The sequence below is a fragment of the Colossoma macropomum genome, unplaced genomic scaffold (assembly GCF_904425465.1).
Source record: "Colossoma macropomum unplaced genomic scaffold, Colossoma_macropomum, whole genome shotgun sequence".
NCBI lineage: Eukaryota > Metazoa > Chordata > Actinopteri > Characiformes > Serrasalmidae > Colossoma > Colossoma macropomum.
Genome location: NW_023494800.1, coordinates 29,015,991 through 29,041,198, shown reverse-complemented (window position 1 = coordinate 29,041,198; position 25,208 = coordinate 29,015,991). Strand labels below are relative to the sequence as shown.

Here is a 25,208-nt window from a genome sequence, read left to right as displayed (position 1 = left end):
ATCATATATATATATATAGCTGTTGAACAATACCTTGTATCTCCATTTTTTGACATAATTTGAAAATACCTGTTGTCCTTTACATTGTGTGTAAATTTCATGATGAACGGACCAAAAGAAACGACCCAAAATGACTTGGAAAAAACTCTGGTTCCATCTGCTAAGCTGGTCAGTGGAGAGCTTGTTAAACTAAGCTACACTCTTCCACAGAGTATGTTTAGTAGGTTCTCATACATTTTACCTCATAAACATGAAGTTTTTGACTGCAAACATAAGTTATGTGCACACACTGCAGTCCCAGGTTCCAAATTCTGGTTAAAAATGACAACATAAGCCACAATTATTAATTTTATTTCACATTACAAATGACTTTTTAAGATACCTGAAGTCTATAAGAGTACTAAGATGAGTCTAGATGAGGTTTTATTAGTCATACCTGCGTCCTCGCTGGGGGCCGGAGGTCTGGCAGCCGCAGCGGCACTAGAGAACGTGTGGCCATTGCAGGAGAGCGCACCTCCAACCACACCAGGACTTCGGAGACTGTGGATCGCTGACATGTTAAAACAAAAAGAGACAAAGCCAAGTAAATGTTACTGAGAGAAATACAGTGGACATGACTGAGGAGGGCTTTGCAATGTCCGGCAACAATTCCCTCAGTAAAACGCTCCATCACAGAGTTAAGTGACAGATTAGAAGAGTGTTCACGGGTATGACTCCTACGCTACATGACCGAAAGTTGTTATCCAAGATTTTTTCTTAGATCAAAGGTATGATGAATTACACATATCTTTAAAAAGTTCTGCATAGTTAAACAGTTAAAATGTGAACAAAGTCATTCGGAGTGGTTTGGTGTGAAATGCTCCGCTCTAGAAAGTCAGAACTGTTCACAGTGGTGGTGATAGGAACCAGACGTCCACCTCTAAAAGCTCCCTCACAGAAAGTTCTTGCATGAAATGATTATGAATATGCATTGTATTCCAATAGTTTGAGAATATTTTGGCCTAAAATGTACCTTTTTTATCAATTCATGGTGGAGGGATACATGCAGGGTGTTGTGAGGTAAAATAGTCCCCAAAGAAAACTTATAATTTCAGATTTATCACTATTTTACCATCATCAACATTCCATATAAACTCCGAAAACCCGTGTAGGTTCACTGGTGGTTCTGGATAGTAAGTAAAATGTCTATATCTGTGTTGTAGTCATGGCGACCCCTGGTTCCTGTCACCACCACTGTAAAGACCTCTGAACCATTTCACACCAAACCACTCTGAATGACTGTTTACATCATAATCACTGAATTATGGAGGAATTAAAAAAACAAAAAGAGACAGATTTCCCACTTTAATAGGGAGTTTGTCCCCCTTTGCTGCAGTAAAAGCTTCTACTCTTCTGGGAAGACTTTGCACAAGACGTTGGAACATTGCTGTGAGGACTTGACTGCATTCAGCCACAAAAGCATTAGTGAGGTTAGGGACTGATGTTGGATGTTCAGTTCTAGACACTCCAACTCCAAAGGTGTTGGATGGGGATCCATTGCTCAACAGCCCAACGGTAGGAAGCTTTATCCCCCTCTGGACCACGCTTGGCATTCGGCATGGTGACCTTAGGTATGTAAATAGCAATAATAATACTAAATAATAATATAATAGTAATGGGAGATGTTTCTGTCTGTCCTCCACAGCAGCTGATACCTGAATTTGTTGATCCTAATGACGAAACCTCTGAATTTGGCTTATTCTCCAACTTCTTATTCGAATTTTCCGTTCCACCTTAAATGGTGCAGCACTTCCATTCTGCCGCCTGCGAGGCCTGACGGCAACTACTGCACCATTTAAGGTGGAACGGAAAATTCGAACACGAAGTGAACGTGAACGTTATTAAGCCAACACAGGTTCGCTACATGTTCTATAGACATGCTTTATCGAACAAGACAAGACGATAAATCTCCGCTCAGAGGCACATTTTCAACAGAGGAACACATTCATTACAAACGGCTCACCTTTCGTTAGTATCCTGGCTGCCATGCTCCCGGTCTCCTTCCTCTGAATGTTAGACGATTAGACTTCTGGGTAATGTAGTGTATGAGCAGCGTTCCCCCCTACAGAGTCAGCGTTAAGCGCAAAGCTCTCTGGACTACAAGAACCAGAAACATAACAGTTCATTCAAAAACATCACGCTTTATTTTTCACACAATGTTCTTAAGGCCATTTTGTTCTCGTTTCGCATTCTGCCCCCCATCTAAACTGTTCTAGTGTTCTCAGCAGTTTCACACTCTAGAATGCCTCACCCATTTCACTGTTCTAGAATGTTTTCCTCCATTTTACTGTTCTAAAATGTCCTCTGCCCATTCCACACTGTTCTAGAATATATATCTCATTCCAAACTGTTCTAAAATGTTCTCTGCCCATTTCACACGGTTCTAGAATACATCTCCCATTCCAAACTGTTCTCGAATATTCTCACCATTTTACACTGTTCTAGAATGTCTCCCCCATTTTAAACCGTTCTAGAATGTTTCCCTCCATTTTACTGTTCTAAATTGTTCCCTCCCCATTTCACTGTTCTAGAATATATCTCCCATTCCAAACTGTTCTAAAATGTTCTCTCCCCATTTCATACTGTTCTAGAATGTTTCTCTATTTCACTGTTCTAGGATGTTCTCTCCCCATTTCTCACTGTTCTAGAATATATCTCCTATTCCAAACTGTTCTAGAATGTTCTCTCCCCATTTCATACTGTTCTAGAATGTTTCTCTATTTCACTGTTCTAGGATGTTCTCTCCCCATTTCTCACTGTTCTGGAATATTTTTCCCATTTCAATCTGTTGCAGAACATTCTCTTCCCATTTCACATTGTTTTAGTTTCCCTAGTTCAACATTGTTCTGGAATGATTTCCTCCATTTTACTGTTCTAGAATGTTCTCTTCCCATTTCACACTGTTCTAGAATATTTCTCCCATTCCAAACTGTTCTTGAATATTCTCTCACCATTTTACACTGTTCTAGAATATTTCCCTATTTCAAACTGTTGTGAAACGTTCTCTTCCCATTTCACATTGTTCTTGAATATACTCTCACCATTTTACACTGTTCTAGAATGTCTCCCCCATCTTAAACCGCTTTAGAATGCTTTCCGCCATTTTACTGTTCTAGAATGTTCTCTTCCCATTTCACTGATCTAGAAAATTTCTTCCATTCCAAACTGTTCTAAAATGTTCTCTCCCCATTTCTCACTGTTCTAGAATATATCTCCCATTCCAAACTGTTCTGTCCCCATTTCATACTGTTCTAGAATGTTTCTCTATTTCACTGTTCTAGGATGTTCTCTCTCCATTTCTCACTGTTCTAGAATATTTCTCTATTTCAAACTGTTGTGAAACGTTCTCTTCCCATTTCACATTGTTCTTGAATATACTCTCACCATTTTACACTGTTCTAGAATGTCTCCCCCATCTTAAACCGCTCAAGAATGCTTTCCTCCATTTTACTGTTCTAGAATGTTCTCTTCCCATTTCACTGATCTAGAAAATTTCTCCCATTCCAAACTGTTCTAGAATGTTCTCTCCCCATTTCACACTGTTCTAGAATGCATCTCCCATTCCAAACTGTTAAAGACTGTTACTTCCATTTTTGAGTGTTTGACTGTTCATTGTTCTAGAATGTTCTCTCCCCATTTGATAGTGTTTTAGAATGTTCCTTCTTCTGAATGACGATTAGACTTCTGGACTACAAGAACCACAAACGTATTCTGTTCATTCAAAAACATCACGCTTTATTGTTCACACAATGTTCCTGAGAGCATTTTTGCTGTATACTGTAAAATATTTAAATATTGACTATTTAAATATCAGCGCACGGCACTCAAAATGTGTGGATGACGAACATGAACAGCGCAGGAAAGCTGTACAAGAGTACAGTATAAGGATAAAGTATAAAATAATTATAAGCAATATAACGTTACCCCACAGCCTTCTCAGAACAATTAAAGAAAGAAAGAAATAACAAGCAAATATTGTTAATAAATTACAAACGAATATATAAACACACAAAAGGCAAGATTGCTGAACACTGCAGATACAAACTCTCTTCAGTACAAACGCGTGTGCACAAGGCATCATAGAGCATTAAACGGAAGCTTCTGCTTGTCTTACTCCTGAGATATAACAGTCCTGTATGATAATTCATAGAGTCCAAAACCATAAGCATCCACTCATCCATGCACTGTGCTTACTAAAGGGAAATGCAACAATTTCTCAAAATTTCGGTGTAATTAAATGGTAAAGAGAGAGAAACTTACCAAGTCAGAATTGTTCACAGTGGTGGTGATAGGAACCAGACGTCCACCTCTAAAAGCTCCCTCACAGAAAGTTACTACATGAAATGGTTATGAATTCACTGCCTGATGACTGAGACACTGTTTTATAATAGTTTAGAGAACTTAAACTCCATTCATGGTGGAGGGATACATGCAGGGCGCTGTGAGGCAAAATAGCCCCCAAAGAAAACTTATTATTTCAGATTTTCCACTATTTTCCATCATCAACATTCCATATAAACTCAGAAGACTCGTGTAGGTTCACTGGTGGTTCTGGATAGTAAATAAAATGTCTATATTTGTGCTGTAGTCATGGCGACCCCTGGTTCCCATCACCACCACTGTAAAGACATCTGAACCATTTCACACCAAACCACTCTGAATCTCTCGGTTTACATCTCAACCCCTGAACTATACAATGTTTTAAACAACTGGTGGAATTCCCCTTTAATTAGACCTTGAATTAAACAGAGATGGGGCTGGTGTCCTGCAGAGTCATCTGGGCAAGCTGACCACAAACTGCAGCTTCCTTTTCACCGCTTTCATCATTCTGCTCCCCTGTAACTAAACAGCACACAGACAGTCTCAAACAACGGTTCTCCAACAAGCTCAGACCCAAACCCAGTGTTCCGTCCCTGTGTGTGTCACTGCTAGGAGACAGTAGAATGTTCTCCCCCTCATTAACACTGTTCTAGAATGTTTCACACTCTGCCCCATTCTAAACTGTTCTACAATGTTCTCAACAATTTTACGCTATTCTAGAATGCCTCAGCCCATTTCACACTGTTCTAGAACGTTTCCCCCATTTTACTGTTCTAGAGTGTTTTCCTCCATTTTACTGTTCTAAAATGCTCTCTACCCATTCACACTGGTGTAGAATGTTTCTCCAATTCAGAGCTGTTCTAGAATGTCCTCTCACCAATTCACACTGTTCTAGAATATTTCTCCCATTACATACTGTTCTAGAATGTTCCCTCCCTATGTGATTCTTTGACTTCTTCCATTCCAGACTGTTTTAGAATGTCACTGATTTCACACTGATCTAGAATTCTCTTCCCACTTCACACTGTTCCAGTCTTTTTTTCTCCATTTCACTGTTCTAAAGTGTTCTCTATTTCACAATGTTCTAGAATGTCCTTTCACACTGTTCTAGAATATTTCTCCCATTACATACTGTTCTAGAATGTTCCCTCCCTTTTTGATTTTTTTGACTGTTCACATTGTTCTAGAATGTTCTCTCCCCATTTGACATTGTTATGGAATGTTCTCACTTCACACTGGTCTAGAACATTCTGTCCCCATTTGACAGTGTTCTAGAATGTTCTCACTTCACACTGGTCTAGAATGTTCTCCCACCATTCGTACTGTTTTAGAATGTTCTCCTCCGTTTTGCTGCTCTACAACATTCTCTATTTCACATTGTTCTAGAATGTTCTCTCCCCAGTGCACACTGTTCTAGAAAATTTCGCCCATTCCATACTGTTCTACAATGTTCCCTCCATTTTTGACTCTTTGACTGTTCACATTATTCTAGAATGTTCTCTCCCCTTCTGACAGTGTTCTAGAATGTTCTCACTTCACACTGGTCTAGAATGCCATTCATACTGTTTTAGAAAGTTCTCCGCCATTTTACTCTGTTCTACAATGTTCTTCTCGGTTCTCCATCAGCCAGATATCTAAAATAATTTCATAATAAAATGTATAAATATAAATATAAGTCCTGCTTTAAAAAAAGACTTTAAACTTGGAGGACACAATGATGGGTCTGCTATCATTCCTCTCTTGCATTTCTATACACAGCAGGTTCCTCTGCACTTGAATTACACTGGAAGGGGAACTACACCAGTTTTTCAAAATTCCTCCATAATTCATTTATTCAGATGTGAAGTCATTCAAAGTGGTTTGGTGTGAAATGGTTCAGATGTCTTTACAGTGGTGGTGATAGGAACCAGGGGTTGCCATGACTACAACACAGACATTTTATTTACTATCCAGAACCACCAGTGAACCTATACGAGTCTTCTGAGTTTATATGGGATGTTTAAGATGGGGAAAAAAGTGAATGCCTGACTATTTTAGGGACTACTTTGCTTCACGACACCCTGCATGTATCCCTCCACCATGAATGGCTTTGAAAAATCATATTTTAGACCAAAACCTTAATAAAATCTGTCTTAAAAGAGTGTCTCAGTCATCAGGCAGTGAATTCATAACCATTTCATGTAGTAACTTTCTGTGAGGGAGCTTTTAGAGGTGGATCGTCTGGTTCCTATCACCACCACTGTGAACAGTTCTGCCTCAGTAAGTTTCTCTAGAGCAGAGCGTTTCACACCAAACCACTCTGAACGACTCTGTTTACATCTTAACTGAATTATGCAGAAAATTTGAAACGCTGATGGAATTCCCCTTTATACAACATTCTAAACAATAATATAAATACTTTTTTAGAAATAATATGAAAAATATACATTTAAATAATGTAATTTATTATAAATACGTGCCAAAAGGGAAATTTTATTTTTAGCTTTTGAAGTATTTTGGGAACAAGAAGTTGTTTCTTAAAAACAATAAAATTATGATGAACAAATTATCTATTTAAAGCATTAATTGATATAACTTTTGTTAACGTTCTCAGACATCTGAGAATTATTTACAGCCCTGCTCATCATTTTGGAAACAAGCTTCTTAGCTTACTGATAATTACATCAAGTTGCACAGGACTAGCATATTATATATAACTTTATCTGCATCTTTATATAACTTTATCTGATTTTATATCATTTAAAGCATTAAAACTAAACCTCTGAATGTTGGTGTGCTGTAGTGGTGAACACACAGGTGTGTACCTGCCGGATGTGTCTGAACCTCTGTCTCCTCTCTTCTGTATTCAGTGCAATGTAGGGGCTGAGCAGCTCACCTGGATCGATGGAGGTGGAGAGGAGCCTGCTGGAGGAAAAAACAGACACAGACACAGTGAGAGCGGAGCTGGATTTGTTAGGGAGGAAACTAAATGAATCAAATTAAGCTTGAGCTCCAAGTGAACTCCACACAGTTCCACCAAATCTGGTAGAGAAGAACAAAACGTCCTGAATCTCTTTTCTTCTCCTCCAGTGGATTCAGTCAAGCATTCACTGAACAGTGAGCGTCTGTGCAGATTTGTGTAAATCAAGCTGCCGTTAGGCCCAGTGGGAGAAGAGCGAAAACAGCTCCTCCACTGAGGAGGGACTTAAAAGAAGATCCCCACTGTTTTCCAGATTCAGTCCTGCCTTCCTGTTCTGTTTTTCTGTGAATAGATTCGTATCAAAGGGCTCATATCTGACATTTTTTCCTGCATATTCTCTTTTTTCCTAAGGGCCTTTTAGGACATCTGTCATTTTATGTACCAAAAACATTCATAATTCATTTCTACATGATCTCTCTTTGTCTCGTAGAATCAAACAGGCTGTTTCTGTTATGTTAACCAAATGCTAGAAGACTTAGAAAAAACCTTGAAAAGACTTTTGAAAGACTGACACCCTCTCACATCTAATGTCAGCCTCACACCAAACAACTTCTGAAGCGATTTCACAAATTTCCAACGTCGGAATAAAATCACAAGAGTCTTGCTAGATCTCGATCGCTTAGTGTGAGTTGGTCAATACGGCTGTCTTAACTGTCTTTTTCTCGCCTGGACGCGGCGACAAAATCAACCGTGTTCAATATTATCGTAAGTTTTAAGTCTTGGCTCATGCAAACAGTGACGCGCCAGGCGCGACAGACATAATAATCATATTAATCTAAAAATGTAAACTGGCTGTTTTAATATAATGTTTTAACAGTGATGCTCTCTGTTCCACTAGTTTCTTATTTTATTTGTTAGTATTTTAAGGTTTAGTTCAACACCCAATCAACAGTGCCGAGTCGCTGCATGTTGTGTTGATGTGTAAACCTTTATGTTAAATAAGGTAACCACACTTTTTACAGACTAATCAAAAAATATTGGGTGATGATTTGCCATAATATTCAGTCCAACAGTGAACTTCTCTGAGCCACCAGAGCTTTAGACGCCCCGCCAACGTATCTTCCCAACCGTATCACCATATAGTGGGAGGAAAAGGTAAATTCCCACCAAGTGCATGATGGGAAATTGTAATGCAACCAGACGAATCAGACACTTGCGGTAAAAAACAAACAGTGAGGCTTTATTATCGAGGGCTTGGGTGAAACTCGTGGTCGTGAAACAGGCAGTGGTCAAAGCCAGAAAGAGCCAAAGACAGAAAAGGAAAACCAGAACAACCAGGCAACCAAATCCAAAGGGGCAGAGACAAACAGACAAAGTCAAAAATTCAAGGCAAACAAAAAAAAAAAAACAGTAACAAGAAAGCAATCAGAAAAAACCATCAAAGCTCTCAAAAAGAAGGAACACCTCACAAAGTATCTAATCTAAAAGCCCAGGCTTTATAGTAAGTCTACCTAGACACATGACTGGAAGGAACAGGTGTACAAGATTGGTATTCAGGAGAATGAGATCGATGATTGGAGCGCTGAGATGTGTCATCAGTCATTTGATCCCCTAGAGGGTTCTGGGAGATGGAGTTTTGTGAGCTGGAGGGATGCGTGACAGAAATAATCTCAAAAATCTAGTTGCAGTCTTGCAAATAGTGACCCTGCAAGATCCCTTTGAAAAATCATAGTGTGTGACAAATGCTAACCGTACACTAGAAGACTTTACAAAGACCTTTAAAGTACTGAAGTCTGACACCCTCTCACACCTAAAGACAATGTCACAGAGTTTTAGTCACAGAATATGATTTTGCAAAGACTGGCAATCTTGCAGGGTCAAAATTTGCAACTAGATTTTTGAGATTATTTCCCATCATCCACCCAGTGGAAACCAGAGAAACCATTTTCCTTCTCCACTCTGTAGTGCTACAGATGGGAAGCTATGTTGGCTGAGCATGTAAAGATCAGGGGCTCAGCCCAGTTCACTGTAGAGCTGTGTATTCTGGCAGATCATCACCCAGAATTTTCAAATTAACCTGTAAAACTTGTAGTTTTTTCTTAACATAAAGATTTACACACCAACTAAACATGCAGCGACTCAGCATTGTTGATTGGGTGTTATGAACTAAAATTAAGAAATAAGAAAACACATCACAGAAAGCAAAAAAAGGAAAAATTATTGATGATTCTTCAATAAGTCCTCTGCACGTTTCCTTACATCACTGTTACACTCAGTGAACTCGAAATATTAAAACAGACCGTTTACATTATTAAGTTAATATGATTATTGTTTTAACCTCTTATGCTCGTTGGTATGTTTTGTTTTTTCCATCTGAATTTACATGCCCAAATCATAAGGCAAATTATTCACTAACTGCATAAAACAAATGTAAATTTCTATTTTATTTATTTATTTTCTGTAAAATCTCCCCTCAAATTAACAGAACATGTGTTTTATGATCACATATATTGCTATATGCTTACAATTTACTGCTGAAAGCCAAAAATCTTAGACGCTCTTTGTATTAGTTTATAAAAATAATTTGTACAGAGCAGATCACTGAAGAGACGCCATCTGTTTATAGTTTATAGCCCAGATTTGTGGAAAAATGGGTCGACTTTCAGTAGAAAAAAAAACTGAGTTCAGCTTCTTCTAATATAAGGGTTTTAAATTACATCACCCATCTATCTGACTGGAAAGAAGATAGTTACAGCTCTCATACGACCCCCACCTTCATACGAGAGAAAGACTGACCACCTCACACTAAACAATCAAGAAGGCGCAACGCAACTCTAACAAGACTCCCATCATTGGAAATTTGTCCGTGACAGTGAAATCGACTGAAAAGACTTTTGGTGTAAGGCCGGCATTACAGTGCCTTTAAGACCGATATATGTAAATGAGCTCTGTTCTGACTGGCTGCCTTGTATTGTGTCTAGTTCAAATAGCAGCCAGTCTGAATGGGCGGAGCTAAACTGCTGTAGGCTAAATAGGTGGGGATAAGTAAATGTGGACTGGACAGTACATTCTGAAACTTTAAATAGTACAACAAACTCTTTTATCTCGACAAAATGAGGAAAAACTGGGTTTCACATAATATGGGCCCTTTAAATGTTTGATTAAAAAAGTGGATGTAAACACTGTTAACAGTTCCAATGTACTATTCAACCCCCAGTCCGGACCATAAATGGAAACTAACATACAAAAACAGGTCATTTTGAATTCACTGTTTTTGTGATGTCACAAAAAACAACTCAACATAACCTCCTATTCAGCCAACAGCGGTTTAGCTCCGCCCACTCACACTGGAGTTACAAGGAGTGTTTCAGCTTGAACTGTGTTTTGAATGGCGTGTAATATAGAGCGGCCAATCAGAACAGAGCTCATTTACATGTATCAGCCTCAAAGGCAGAGTAACAAAAACATGCTATTTGATTCTGCAGGATGAAGAGAGTCAGTAAAAATGAATTATGACTGTTTTTGGTACATAAACATGTCACAAATATCAGAGAAAAGATTAAGATACATAAAAGTGGAAAGACATGGGCCCTTTAAGTTTGCTATTGTGGATGCCATTCAGTACTGCAGCTCGGATTAAAGCGTACAAGCAGAGTAAGTAATAATAAAGCTGGACATAAAGGTGAATCTTTACCCAACAGAGAAAATTTCCCAAAGACGTTTCACATGAATACATACACAAATACACCAACAGAGTCTAAAGAGCACTTGGGCCGAAATGTTGGGCCGAGTGGAAAGTTTAATTCATAAACCTATGAGCAAACTCAGTGAATGAAGTGGTGAGCAGTTCTTTTTTGTACCTCCAGCAAAATGTATAAGGTTCTACATACATCCAAACCAAGAACAATTCAGGAAGCTTTATTTTTAAACTACGTCTCTGTGACACATACAGTACCGTACAGTACTGTTTCCAATCATACACTCCTAAAATAGATGGTTCTTTAAGGTTCTACAAAGAACAATGAACACTCAAAGAACCCTTTGCATGATTAAAGGGCTCTCTGCATTATGAAATAGTTCTTCAGATTGATGGAGAGTGCTGTAGATGGTTCTATATAGCACCTAAAAGCGTTCTTCTGTTGTTACAAGCTTGACATCGTAACAATACAAGAACACTTTTGGGTGTTATATTGAATCCTTTTGGAAAAGGTCTACGACACATTCTCAAGAACGCTTTCATGATGCATAGAACGCTGTAATCATGCATAGGGTTCCGTGAGCGTTCATGGTTCTTTCTAGAACCCTTTAAGAACCCTCTTTTTTAAAAGTGTATAAAACCGGTTTGGTTGCAGATACACATATAAAATGATTCTAATTCAATACTTAATGGGAATTAAGTTATAATAAAGTTAACATCCAAAAAGTTAGTTATTGTTTAATAAAACATGTTGAACAAAATAAACATGACATATTTATGTCTGTTGTCTGTAGAGGAGGCATCTTATTTTCTTTAGAAAATCAACAAAATTTGTAATTTGACTAGGGAAACTGTATATGCAGGGCAGTCTGTGGAGAAATAGTCCCCAAAGAAACCTGTTTTTTTCTCTGTTTTACCATTATTAACAATACATATGTTGGGGTGCATGCAGGGTGTAATAAAACAATGCAGTAGCTAAAGAAATGGCATTTTCATTCCAGTTTTATCACCAGTTTATCATTAACATTCCATATAAACTTGTGTAGGTTCACTGGTGGTTCTGGATAGTAAATAAAATGTCTATATTTGTGTTGTAGTCATGGCGACCCCTGGTTCCTATCACCACCACTGTAAAGACAGCTGAACCATTTCACACCAAACCACTCTGAATCTCTATGATTACATCTGAACCACTGAACTGTGAAAAAATGTTAAAAAATCAATGGCATTCACCCGCAACAATTACTGTATGATGACATGTACAAGGCACACAGAGCAGAACACACAAGTCTGTGTTTGAAAGTCACTCTTTATTATTCTTTTTTATTTTAATTTTTTCATTTTTATTTTAAAGATACAGTTGGAGTATCCAGCCTCTGAATGAACCAGGGGAAGAAAAGCTCCATATTTTTCAAAACAACAGGCCAGCGCAGCCAGCGAGAGGCCTTTCTCTCCTTCACGTCCACAAAGAAAACGAAATAAATAACGTTCTTCTCACACAGGAAGGTGTCTACACGCGCGATCGGTCGAATCGAACAGAAGGAAACGGCTGCGAAACTGATTTTGTGGGGGGGGGTGGTTGAGGATGCAGATGCAAATGTGTCTGAGAGTTTGTGTCCGAGAGAGTCCGTAAACAGCAGAGGCGAGTGTGTGTGAGCACGATAAAAAGAAGAAAACATTCCCTCTTTTCGTTCTGCATGCCAGTAAACATTGACATTTTTACTTTTTCTTTGAATGAGTTAGAAAAAAATATGTACAACTTGGTAATGACAGTGTGTACAAGAATACAAACAGTCCTTTAAAAAAAAAAGAAACAGAAAAATAAACAATAAACAAAATGTTACACTTGAGAGACGGATACCGGTTCCTCTCGTGGGTTTTTGCTGATATGACTAAAGTCTAACCTGTTGAAAAAAGAGATATTTATACATATTCAATGTAAAATAACAGAAATAGATAAGAAAACATAAAATTTTAGGATTGTAGCTGAACAGCGGCTTTGAGAAAGTTCAGAGTCAAATACCGAGCTACTTCCACAACAGTAGCGTGATGAGGGTCTTCTCTTGACTCTCTTTCACTGTGACAGCTCTCCTACTGCATTTAATACAAACCTATGTGTCAGGCTTCTCACAGTAGAAGGGCTCTTTTGGCCATCAGGCTAACGCAGTGGTTCTGAGTACTTAATAAATACTTAATGAGTTCAATCAGTAAAAATCTCAACAGGTGCGCTGCAGGACTGTGAGTGAACCCCACAGGTTTAATAAATATCCTCATACAAGGCACGGCAGGGATTATAGACCACCGGGGTATTTCACAAAACAAGACTTCTGGAGAAAATCAAGAATTACACAAATTTCTCAGAATGCCTGTTTAAATATCATTCGTTGGTTAAGAGGTAGTGGTTTGGTCTAAAATGCTCAGAACTGTTCACAGTGGTGGTGATAGGAACCAGACGTCCACCTCTAAAAGCTCCCTCACAGAAAGTCACTACATGAAATGGTTATGAATTCACTGCCTGACGTCTGAGACACTGTTTTGCAAGGGTTTGAGAAGCTGTGAGAAATAGTCCCCAAAGAAAACTTACTGTGTCAGATTTATCATTATTTCACCATCAACACTGCACACAAAACCTCAGAAGACACGTGTAATTTCACTGCTGTTTTTGGATAGTAAATAAAATGTCTATATTTTGTAGTCATGGCAACCCCTGGTTCCCATCACCACCACTGTAAAGAAGTCTACAGTCATCTCACACCAAATCACACAGTAAAAAAGTGAGGATAGTCCAATAGGAATGTCCCTTATCTCCTCCATAACTGGCGCAAACTGACCTTTCCTTTTTCTCAGCTTTATGAAATGCTGATTTAATTCACAACTGCAGCGCACAACTCAACATCAACATTTAGAGTGAGTCCCTAATTCCAAATGATCATTGTCTTGTGTGTGAAGGTTTACACTGTTAACCCCTTAAAAACAGGCTTATTACATAGTAAAACTTATTAGTCAGTAACTACATGGACTACAATGCGCACCGGCTGACATATCCTTAGGTTATAGATATGCGTAGCTAAACCTTAGACCCACCAGTGGGTCCTGGCCATGTAAGTGTTTAAGTAAGGCTGTAAAATTTGGAAGAAGATGCCTGAAGCCCTCAGCATACTTCTGCCTGGCTTAGTGAACAATATGACATAGTTGTGGAGAAAACTAACAACCGCAGACGTTGCGCAGAGGCTTCGTTCACCGTGTCACGCACAAAGCAACTGAGCGAACTCTGTGGACGAAGACGCTACGCGACAAAGCCTCTGACTGGTCAGTAAAAAAGAGGCGTGCCAAAAAACAAAGATGGATGACTTTGATGAGCTTCGGCTTTGGCAGACACACTAATATTTCACTGTGAAACGTGTATTTGTTAAATAAACAGTGAAAACCTCCTAAATGTAAGATGTTAAGTCTGTTATTCGGTAATACTGACTAGCACTGAGCACCAAAACATACAGGTTATCTTATATTTAAGGTTCACAAGAGGACGAGGCTGAAGTTGGCTTTCTATTCACCAACTTCTTGTTTGAATTTTCCCGTTCCACCTTATATGGTGGCAGTATTCTGTACTCAAACGTCGCCATAGTTAGAACTGTGAAAGAATCATTTTCCAGCAGTCATGAAACTCATCATAAAATGTCATACTGTCACGTGGAGCATCCACAACACGAAACCGCATAAAGTATGTGAGCTTGTAAGGTCGCGAAGGCGCTTTCGGCTTCGCACAACCCTCGAGAATTTCATTTCACAAGAAGTGTACTGAGGACTTCACTGTGATTTTTCTGACAAATACTGCAACTGTGATTAAAACACGATTCATTTTTCTATAAATTTGGGCTTATTTATTAGGCCAAGAACACCAGACTATCTGTCTTGCCTGGGCAGAGGCTTCAACACTGGACGTGGTACACGAGTTAGTCGTGGTTGTGATGTCAGCACATGGGTATTTGGTTGCAAATTCGGTCAGTCATAGCATTTTAAGCTACAAACCCAACGTTACATAAACACTACACAGATCCACTGTGAACAGTCTCTTCTTTACTTGAATGGTGTTTTCTCAACATTCCATAAATCTGGTTGTGAAATACCCCTCTGCACTCTTACTCAGATGTTCCTCTGCAGGGTTCTCCAACTCCAGCCCAGGCTCTAACGCACCTGATTCACCTCAGTGAGCTGATCGTCCAGCTGATCTGAATCAGGTAGAGCTGAGGGAACGCGCGAAACTGAGCAAAACGGCCTGCCGCATACAAATGAGGCCAGGTAGGACCCTTCAGCCTCGTGAAGGAGCTGACGCATCGTGCAGGGACGAAGGAGGCGTGAGGGTCCAGAATGTCAATGAGCTACAGCTCCTCTGCTGCGCACACGCAGGAGCGTTTCGGTTCTCAGCTAAAGATACTCCTCACCAGAATAACTACTCTCACTTCCTGAAAAAGGCAAATAGTATGCATGTGTGCGTGTTACAGAAAGGCAGACTGCTCATCCTTAAGTTCTCTGGCGCGAGAAACAGTGCAGTCGTTATGATGGGCAGATATTTGTCCTGCTGAATGATAATTGACGCTGATTTTCTGCACTAAGGCCTCATTTTCACCTGGCGTTAACCTGCATCCTGGGTGATCTGATCATAAGTGGACAGCGCTAAGTACAGGTGTGAATGGGGACCAATGCAACAAGTAGAGATCCGATCACTCAAACCACTTTCGTGGGCGATCAGGGACGCACAGCACCATGTAACGCCTGCAGTGTGAATACTTGGGGTCCCGAAGCGCCCCCGGGAGCACTGAAGGACCACCTTAACAAACTGCGTCATCACAGCAGAGGGGAAAGCAGCGAAGCTCATATGCTGATCTCTCGTTTTTTGCAAGTTGCGTTAGCAATTCGTGCCATGAAAAGTGATTGAAAAAGAAAATTTAAAGTAACAAAGAAATTTTAATAATAATTAACAATAATAAAACAAATTTAAAGAACAATAAAACAGTAACTTTAAATTTAAAGACTTTTATATAATAGTAATAATAATAAAACAATAAATATATGAGAACTTTCCAGCTCAGGCACGTCCACCTGCGCTTGTTCCGCTCCACTTTTCCGGATCTCTCTGCTCACAGCTGGTGTAAGGCTTCCATGCAGTTATGTAAATAAAGGAACCGTACCGAAAATATCTAGGTCTGTAAACAATCCGGTACACTGTTTGCTGTAGTATAATGAGACTAAAATACAGATTTTTAATGCTTTTATATAATTTTCAGATTGTAGCATTCGTGCGCGCAAGCTAGAACACGTCTCAGGCTCCAGTCATTGTGGGCCAAAGCACTGCAGACTTCAGCACACTGCCTCATTAAACACACCTGATTCAGCTCAGTAGTTAATTAGAAAGGCCTTCAGTAACTGAATTCAGAATGTCAGATGAGGGTAAAGGCTTGTCTCCGCAGTACTTTGACCTGGAAGGTCCCCAGGTTGAAATGCCTGAGCTAGAAAGTTCTCAGTTATTTATAGTTTTATTATTATTATTATTATTTAAATTTCTTTCCTCTAAATCTGTCACCATTTCTCTGTAAAACCTGCTATTTTCATTTTCTAAAACTATGAGACACATTTAAAAACCCAAGTTAAATTAGAAATCAACCATCATTTTGATTTGTTGATTTTTTTTTTTTTAAGTGAAAACAAATCAACACATCCTCTACAAATAACTCAATTTAGTGCACAATGTCTGTTTATTTGCGGTTTAACATATTGGGGGGGGGATGAAAACATAAAATATAAAAATGTGCCATAACTTTTGCACAGGCCACATTGCATGCTTTTATGTAAATTCAGCAAATAAACAATAACCGTGCATTAAAATATGCATTGTGTTCTCTGTAGAGGAACTTATCTTCACATTGACAGGATGTGGAACTTGACTGGGGGTGCCAAAACTTTGGCACAGGACCGCACGTCTCGCTGCCCGCTTGTGATCAGATCACCCCACACTGATGCGAACACTAAGTGTGAACAGGCCCAAAGAGGATCTCTTCTGTGAGTTATTCACTGCTTTGAGGTTTTATGAAAAACACTGGTGAACTTGTTCTCATTAATACCATTGTTTACTGTTAACAATGAAATGAGTGAATTCATATTTACCTGAAAGGGATATTATTCAGTATTATTAAACCAAAACGAACAAAAAAACTAAATCAAACCCAAAAAAAAACACCTTTGATTCATATGCAACCATCACGGCCGATTCTGAGAACAGACCAGAAAAATGCAAAGGCAAGTTCAATCTCTTAAAGACATCATGAGAGCATTTAAATATATTCAGAAAATGTACAAACATTATATATATATAGATATACATATAAAAAGAAAAATGGTAGAACACTCACAAGTTCTGTGTGACGCTCCCTTAGATCCATAATGTACAAAAAAAAACACAAATAATTGCAAAAAATATTCAAAGGAAGGGAAGAGTTTGGGCGAACTCCGGTCAGCCTGCGGTTAAAGTGACCCAAACCTGACGCAGCCTGCAGAGCCACGGCACCCAAAGCTTCTGCTTCAATCTGCGTCCGTCTGAAAGCGCTCATCAAGTAATTGAGAGGGGCAAAATTAAAGGGGAACTCCACTGATTTCTCAAAATTTCTGCTACAATTTTATAACTTAAAACATTCAGTGTGGTTTGGTCTGTTATAGAGAGTCAGATTTGTTCACAGTGGTGGTGATAGGAACCAGACGTCCACCTCTAAAAGCTCCCTCACAGAAAGTTACTACATGAAATGGTTATGAAGATGCTGCCTGATGCCCCGGACGTTGTTTCATCATAGTTTTGAGAAGGTTTTGGCCTGAAACAGATTTCAAAATTAAAATCCAATCATGGTGGGGAGGCACAAACAGGGCGGGTTCTCACGAACAGTGACTGAAATGACAAAGTAAGTCTTCTGTTTTTTTATTTTTTGGATATACAAGCAACGATGACTGCAATTTTAAACTAACATTTTCCCATTTCAGTGACCAAATTCTCAACACAGAATGATTTGAAGAGAAGCCTGCAAATAATGTTGGGATTTTTTAAATAATAATAAAAAAAAAAAATAATAATAATATCATAATAATGAAATAATAATTCTCAAACACACGTGGACAAACTGTTGTAATGTGGGGAAAAAAAAAAAAACAAATAGAAAAATGAACTCCACAAACTTTTTTGCTGTACCATGTAGAGCTCAATACCGGAAGATTTTTATTTTGCAGATTTATTACTATTTTAGCATCATCACCATTTAACATATGAAGCTGACAAGACACGTGTAGGTTCACTGGTGGTTCTGGATAGTAAATAAAATGTCTATATTGGTGTTGTAGTCATGGCGACCCCTGGTTCATTTCACCACCACTGTAAAGACATCTGAGTCTCTACAATCAACCATTTCAGACTCTGAATGACTTAAAATTATCTCAAACACAGAAAATTTGGCATTCCCCTTTAAGTGTGCTGTAGGTGGAAGGAAACACATGAGTCTATGCTGGCCCTTTCATGTTAGTCTGTTTTCACTTTTATTAGAAGAAAGAGAGAAAAAGAGAGAGAAAAAGAGAGAGAAAGAAAGAGAGAAAGAGAGAGAGAGAGAAAGAAAGAGGTGGTGCATGTCTGTACTCACTGAGTGGAACGCTGCGGTCTCTTATCTAGTCTCTGCTGCTCTGCTCTCCTCTCCTCACCTGACTCTACGTCTGTCTCATCTATGCATTTCTCCTCATCCTCATCCTCTCTCCCATCATTCATTCTTTCCCTCTCTTTCTCCCTCTCCCTCTCTTCCTGCCTGTTTCTGAGCTGCAGGTGGTTGGTTTTGTGTGGCGAGAGCGGAATGACCGCAGCCTGGTCCCTCCGCAGGCGTACCACGCTTGCGGTGATTCGTGGCTGGGACAGGGCAGCAGGCAGGGGTGCGCAGGACAGGTGGGATGGGGTAGGGGGCAGGTGAGGGGACAGGTGAGGAGGGTTTGAGGACAGGTGTCTGGCGTTAGGGGTCAGGTTAGTGGGGTGAGGGGCACTGGGGGAAAGAAAAGGTGGTTGGTCCCAATGTGGCCTCTTTACCCGACTGTGCAGGTAGAATGAATCTGTCCTGCTTTCAGGGGTTAGCGAGTGCAACCGATCTCCCTTGGGCATCTCCGAGGGGGTGCTGAGGGGGTGTTTTACAGGGGAGGGACACACGGTGCTAATAACCTCTCTTAAAGGGATTCTATTCCTGTTCTGAAGGCCACTCGACAAGTCTCTAAAGTCCACCGTAGCGGCTTCCCTAACATCGGTCATGCTGCAGTTCTCCGGCTTCATCAAGAAAAGGTTCTGGTGTTGGACTTGGCGCTGGGCATCCCGGGTGCCTGTCAAACCCACCACAAACGGGTCAGAGCTGGTTCCTTCCCTGAAGGACACCTGATCCTTTCCTGCATCCAAGCTTCCGTTCCTCCACTCATCCGAGGTCCTTGCCAACACTGCTTCTGTCCTCCTGTCTCGCGTGACAGTTGGAGGCTCACTGGTTGCTGCAGCGGTGTCGGCAAGTCTCGGCACAACCATAGGTGTCACAGACATCTCCTGTGGTTGCTCCTCCTCCAGCTGTGGGTCTGTCCTCTGAAGACTTGGCAAAGCTCCAGCAGGAGCAGATTCTTTTGTCTTAAGCTCCTCTACTTTAACATCCCTCTCTACAAACCCAGTGACTGTGGAGGAGACTTCCCCAGCATCCTCTCCCTTCAGTGAGGGCACTACCACAGTCGACACTTTTGCTTTCTCAGCAAGGAACCTGCGGATCTCCTGCTCAATGCTGTCGTCACTGTCCACTGAGCTGCTGTCCTCGTCCACATGCACGCAGGATTGAGGGTCCGCTGCTGTCCTGACCCCAGCACCTTTCTCCTGCTCTGCTTCTGCAGGCTTCTTGCTGCTCTGATGGGGCTTCAGACCCCTGTGCTTAGTACCTCTTTGCAGCTCCTTGCTGCCCTTGGCGGGTTTCGCAGTGAGAACGCTCTTCTGCTCTGTGACAGGTTTGTGTTTTCTGAAGGTGTCAGGAGTCTCTGTGAGCTTTAGTCTCTTCCTTGCCTTGAGTTTCATGTCCCTCACTTTCTTTTTCACCCTTTTCTTTGTCTTAAGGAGATCTTTTATTGCCGCATCGAGATCTTCATCGCTATCCAGTGAGCTGCTCTTACCACTGCTGTAATTTCTCTCTGGGCAAACCAGAGGCCTTGAAGCACTTGTGGGGCTGCTGGAAACTTTATCCTTGGTTACAGATCCTTCTGGGTGTCCATGAAAGGGAGAGTTCTGTCTTGGCTTGGAGTGTCTTGCTGCGATCGGACTGCAGGTATGTGATGCCATGTCAGGAGAAGTGTCGATCTGGGTTACTGGCCTGGGCTGAGACTCCTCCTTACAGCAATTATCGACAATTTGCCTTTTTCTGTCTTCCTCCTCCTTGCGTTTCCTCTTCCGTGACAGTGACAGTCTCAGTGCTTTGCTCTGGTCATTGTCGGCGTTCTTCTTCTGGAACACTTTAGGAGCTACCGGACCTCCAGGGCAAGTGACAGGTGATGCTGCTGGTGGCTGTTCGTGCATCTTCGCCTTGAGTTCCAGAAACTTGCGGATCTCTTGTTCGATCCCGTCCTCGCTGTCCACAGAGCTCTCGTCACTCTTCTCATCCGGCTGCAATGGAAGACCAGAGGGAAAGAGAAGTGGAGCCTCTACCACTGTGCTCTTTGCCAGGCTTAGGTTGGGTTCGAATGCTGCAGGCATGACTGTCTTGGAGATGTCCAAAATGGCCTCAGCACACATCAGCTCAGCTGTGGTGTTGACCGTTAGGGTGGAGTGGATCTGATGCTCGACCACTGGCTCTTCAGCTCTAACCATGCAAACGACATCTCCTCTTGCCTTCAGGCTGGGTGTAGGTGACAAGTTAAGAGAGTGGCTCACAGCTAGAGGCTTGGGAGAAGCACACTTTACCTCCCTCTCAGGTGCTGCACTTTTCTTCTTGGTCTTCTTCTTGGGCAGGTTTTTAAGTGGCTGAACGCCAACACGATCTGCAGGCGGAAGGATGGGCACTTTGCTGTTCTGCATAGCCACCAGAGGACTCTGCGTTGGGTGAAGTTTATGTTTCTCCTGCTTCTGCTTTTCCTGCTGGTAATGCCGGATGGCCTCCTCAATGCCATCATCGCTGCTGGATTCCAGCACCTCCCTCACATGCAAAGATTTCTCGTGACGTTCTTTCTGCTCCTGCTGAAACTTCTGGATGGCCTCCTCAATGCCGTCATCACTACTGGAGTCCAGCGATGACTCCTCTTCCTCTTTTATATGGAGAGGAGGAGGCGTTCTGTCCACCCCAAGCGAAGAAGAAGAGGAGGCTTTCCGTACTCCAGAGGACGGTGGAGCTTTCGCAGGCGAAGTTTTAGCTGCATCCGTTTTTCTGAAGGGGTTCTCTTTGCTCGGCTTCTTTTTCGTCTTCTTCAAGGTCACTAAGGGTTGGATCCCTTTTGAACATTTCTGGTCATTGTTACTAGCGGTTAGCACCTTATTGCTGTTGGAATGTGAGAGCTGTTTAGGTGAGTCGGGCTCTCTTCTTTGGGAGACTTTGAGAGTTTGCAGTGGACTCGTGGCTGGCTCCCCTTTACGCTGGTGGTCCACTTTCTCCTTCAGGTACTCCTGGATGGCCTCCTCGATCCCTCGGTCCACAGAATCGTCGCTGTCAGAACCTTCGCTCGCAACCAAGCCAGCTGCTTGGAGCTTGCTGCAGTCTGAAGCTGTCCATCTAGATCTTGAAAGCGCCTCCACATGGCGAGGCTTAGCCTTGTGGCCAGTGTGCCTGGCCAGGTCGAGGGCGGACTGGGCGCCGGCATCGGCCTGCACATTGTCGCTCATGTCGGAGGACTGCGTGCTGCGGAGGCTGTCGATGATCATCTGGACTTTGTGGGGGATAGGGGTTCCGCTGGCGGACGTGAAGTCGCTGTCTGAAGCACTGTCATTGAAGCAGAGCGGCAGGCTGAAGCTCTTACCGGACCTCCATTCTGAGTGAACTGCCACCACCGGAGGAACCGTCTTCAGGAACATTCTAGAACACCAGGCTAGAAAGGGTGGAGGGGCATGGGGGGGTGGCTAAGCCTCCGAGTGGGTCACATTCTAAAAAACAGAAAAATCTCATTAGACACTCACCAAAGCAGCATGTTCATTTGTTTTAGATATAACAGCATTAGTCCTGTCAGGAATTACACATGCTGAGATCACAGTCTTGAGAGAGAGACTTTCTGGTTTAAAGACTCCCGTCAGATTTGGGCTTTAATTAGGCCCAAAATTTTGAATACAGCTCAAGGAATTTCTGTCCAAGATTGACCCAAACCGAAGGGGCTAAAAAATAATTCCACTGATTTTTCAAAATTTCAGCAAAATTAAGATCTTAACAATTAACAATTTTCTCAAGAGTGAGTTCTAAATTTTATCAACAATACCACTGGGTGTCTTCATGACAGATAAAAAACTGAAGGTAATTACAATAGAAACAATAAAGCTAAATCACTGGAAATGCTAGTAACACCTATTAAAAGTGAGAACCTGAACATGAAATCTAAATCTTGATCTTTAAGTTCAGGTTCTCATACACTGGGCAGTTGGGTCCCATTGGGTTGAGCCAAATATTTCAAGCTGTCCTTTAGATAACGAACCTTAAAAGTGGGAGGATCTTCTGAAAAGACTGTAAGTGCTGTGGCACTATTACAGACCGGCTATTTGAATTTTGAATTGAAACAGCACTGGTTACCATGTAACAGGGGTGGACAATATGGTTATATTTTATCATTATCATCTTAAATTCTGTAACAATATTTCTGAGCATATTGTGGATGTTTTTACTGCTTTAAAAATTCTGAACAACTTTCAACACACAGAGAGCATCATTAATTCAGATAAACTGGTTTCAGTGCAGCACAGTGTGCAAAATGCTGAAAAAAAATCAATGTATTCAGTTTTTTAGCAGTACTTTTCAAATGTGGCGCCGCTGCCGCTTTTTTCTCTGTGCCAACTTAACAAAACTGTGCAATGCTAAATATCTTGATACATATTGTACATCGAGATTTTATATTTTTGCCATATCACCCATACCTACTGTGTAGTGACAATAACAGGCACCATTAGAGTTAGAATTTTATTTATTCACAACAATGAACAGTCACTCATCTTAATCTTCACACTTAAAATGACCATTCAGTGCTGATTACATACATAGAACGGCTTTTAATGACCACTAATGGTCAGTGCAGCCCATTCCTGTATGTTCTCTTCAAGACCTGGAACATAAATCATCATTAAAGGGCCCATATCAGGGAAAGCCCCCATCAAGTGTTACGGTTTCACAACACACACAGGTACCAGGCTGCCCGATTTAAAATTCACTGCTTCTGTGACCTCATTTACATATATCCACCTTCAGCCGTTTGGCCCCACCCACTCACAATAAAGTTATAAGAGGCATTTCAGTTCAGAGTGCTTTTGGAATGATGCACAGCCAATCAGAACACAGCTCATTTACATACATCAGTGATACAGGGGCACCAGCAGAGCAATGTCATAAGTGCACCTGGGTTAATAAACATACACCAAAAAAAGTGTAAGATAAGGGTCCTTTAAAGGGGAACTCCACTAAATCTTCCAAAATTTTGCCTAACTAAACTGGTTAATATGTCAACAAAGTCAGTCATAGTGGTTTGGTGTGAAACACTCTGTTCTAGAGAAACTTACCGAGTCAGAACTGTTCACAGTGGTGGTGACAGGAACCAGACAAGAATTTTAGTTTTCAGATTTATCACTATTTTCCATCATCAACATCCATATAAACTCAGAAGACTCGTGTAGGTTCACCGGTGGTTCTGGATAGTAAATAAAATGTCTATATTTGTGTTGTAGTCATGGCGACCCCTGGTTCCTATCACCACCACTGTAAAGAAATCTGGGTCTCTAAAATCAACCATTTCACACCAAACCGCTCTGAATGAACATCTCAACCACTGAATTATGCAGAAATTTTTTAAAAATTGGTGAAATTCTCCTTCAAAGTATTAAAAACATTTTTTCCCCAACGTTAACCGTTCACTCAATAAGCAGGCGTTTTTGTGACGTCACAGCCGCCCAATTAGCGAACCGTCTTTCCATGCGCGCACCGAACCGGGCAGGTGTACCGCGCGCTCCGCTGAAACCCCGCCAACCTGGTTTGTTTTGAATCGAAAGCAAATTAGCAGCTGCGGTTTTTAATGCTAGCGGCCGTTCGCTGATGAAGCGGAGCCCGGTGACCAAAAACCAGTTTTTATGGTTTGATTTAATATAAATCCTTTTTAAAATGTCAGAAAAGACGAGTAAAAACAAAGTTTCGTTAAAATCCTCCCACTTAAACGCTTAAAGGGCAGCTAACGTTGCGTTTCTGAGGCTACATAACCTAGCTGTGTTCGCTGTAAGCCTCCGAAGGAGCTTTTAGCATCGGCTATGGAAACGGCTACAACCGCCGCCGCCTCCTCGCACGAAAACCAGAATATCGGAGCTAAAAATCCACAAAGCGGGTCCCTAAGCAGGCAGAGACCCCTTAGCGGCTCCACTGAAGTGACACGAAGCGTTCTAGTCCACTACAAACCCCGCTTTCCTTTGTCGAATTCACGCCTCGCCTTCCAGACCCCCACCGCCGAGGCAGCGCATGTCCACGGCGCCTGCTGGCGGCTCAGGCTGCACCGATCGCCGGCGAGCGCTGCTAAGAGACACCGCAGAGCATGCAGCTTCCGGCGGCCACCCGGCCGGCCAGCCCCGCCGCTGTTTACGTTCTAGCGCATCGAAAACCGCCGCCGGAGCTCCAGCAGACAAACTTTCAGCAATTTAGAGACGAACATGCGCGTAGAAAAGGACAGTTTGAATGAAATGTGCGCGGAGGAGGAGCGAAAGCGAGGCAGCCAGCGACGCTGTCCGGGTTTCCCCACACCGTCTTGTGCTAGAAGTCTGCCGGGCCTCTCGACTTCGAGCCGGCGAGAAAGCCAGCCTCTTTGTATCGAGTCTCTCGGAAAGGTTATGAGACGACACGGCTACTATGAGCGGCGTATGACACACAAAGGACACATACATGCCTGGAGGAGCGCTGGGGCGGCCGCGTCGCTGCGCTTCGGTTCCGAAGAGCCTCTTCTTACGAATTATTTCTGTAAAAATGTTTCGGTGTCCACACGGAGCCGAGCGGGCGCGCGCAGACA

General features: G+C 41.6%; 2 protein-coding genes across 6 annotated transcripts in view; both read right to left on the bottom strand.

The window, feature by feature from the left end:
• Positions 1-2,100, bottom strand: part of mrps2 (mitochondrial ribosomal protein S2) — a 5,029-nt gene extending 2,929 nt beyond the window's left edge. The window contains 2 exon segments of the mRNA XM_036587486.1: positions 437-550; positions 2,003-2,100. Of these exon segments, the coding sequence (XP_036443379.1) occupies positions 437-550; positions 2,003-2,027 (139 nt within the window). The 5' untranslated portion in view covers positions 2,028-2,100.
• ppp1r26 (protein phosphatase 1, regulatory subunit 26) lies at positions 2,082-25,208 on the bottom strand. 5 transcript variants are annotated; one of them, XM_036587484.1, is made up of 4 exons: positions 25,085-25,208; positions 18,629-22,113; positions 7,164-7,263; positions 2,082-2,136 (listed from the first exon to the last, which is right to left on the bottom strand). In XM_036587484.1, exons 2-4 carry the CDS (start codon positions 22,042-22,044, stop codon positions 2,116-2,118), a joined length of 3,537 nt encoding a protein of 1,178 aa, XP_036443377.1. In that variant the 5' UTR covers positions 22,045-22,113; positions 25,085-25,208; the 3' UTR covers positions 2,082-2,115. The 5 variants fall into 5 exon arrangements, with proteins under 5 accessions (XP_036443377.1, XP_036443374.1, XP_036443376.1 ...); XM_036587481.1 differs by lacking the exon at positions 2,082-2,136 and adding an exon at positions 4,675-4,881; XM_036587483.1 differs by lacking the exon at positions 2,082-2,136 and adding an exon at positions 4,675-4,881 and having other exon boundaries at positions 7,164-7,260.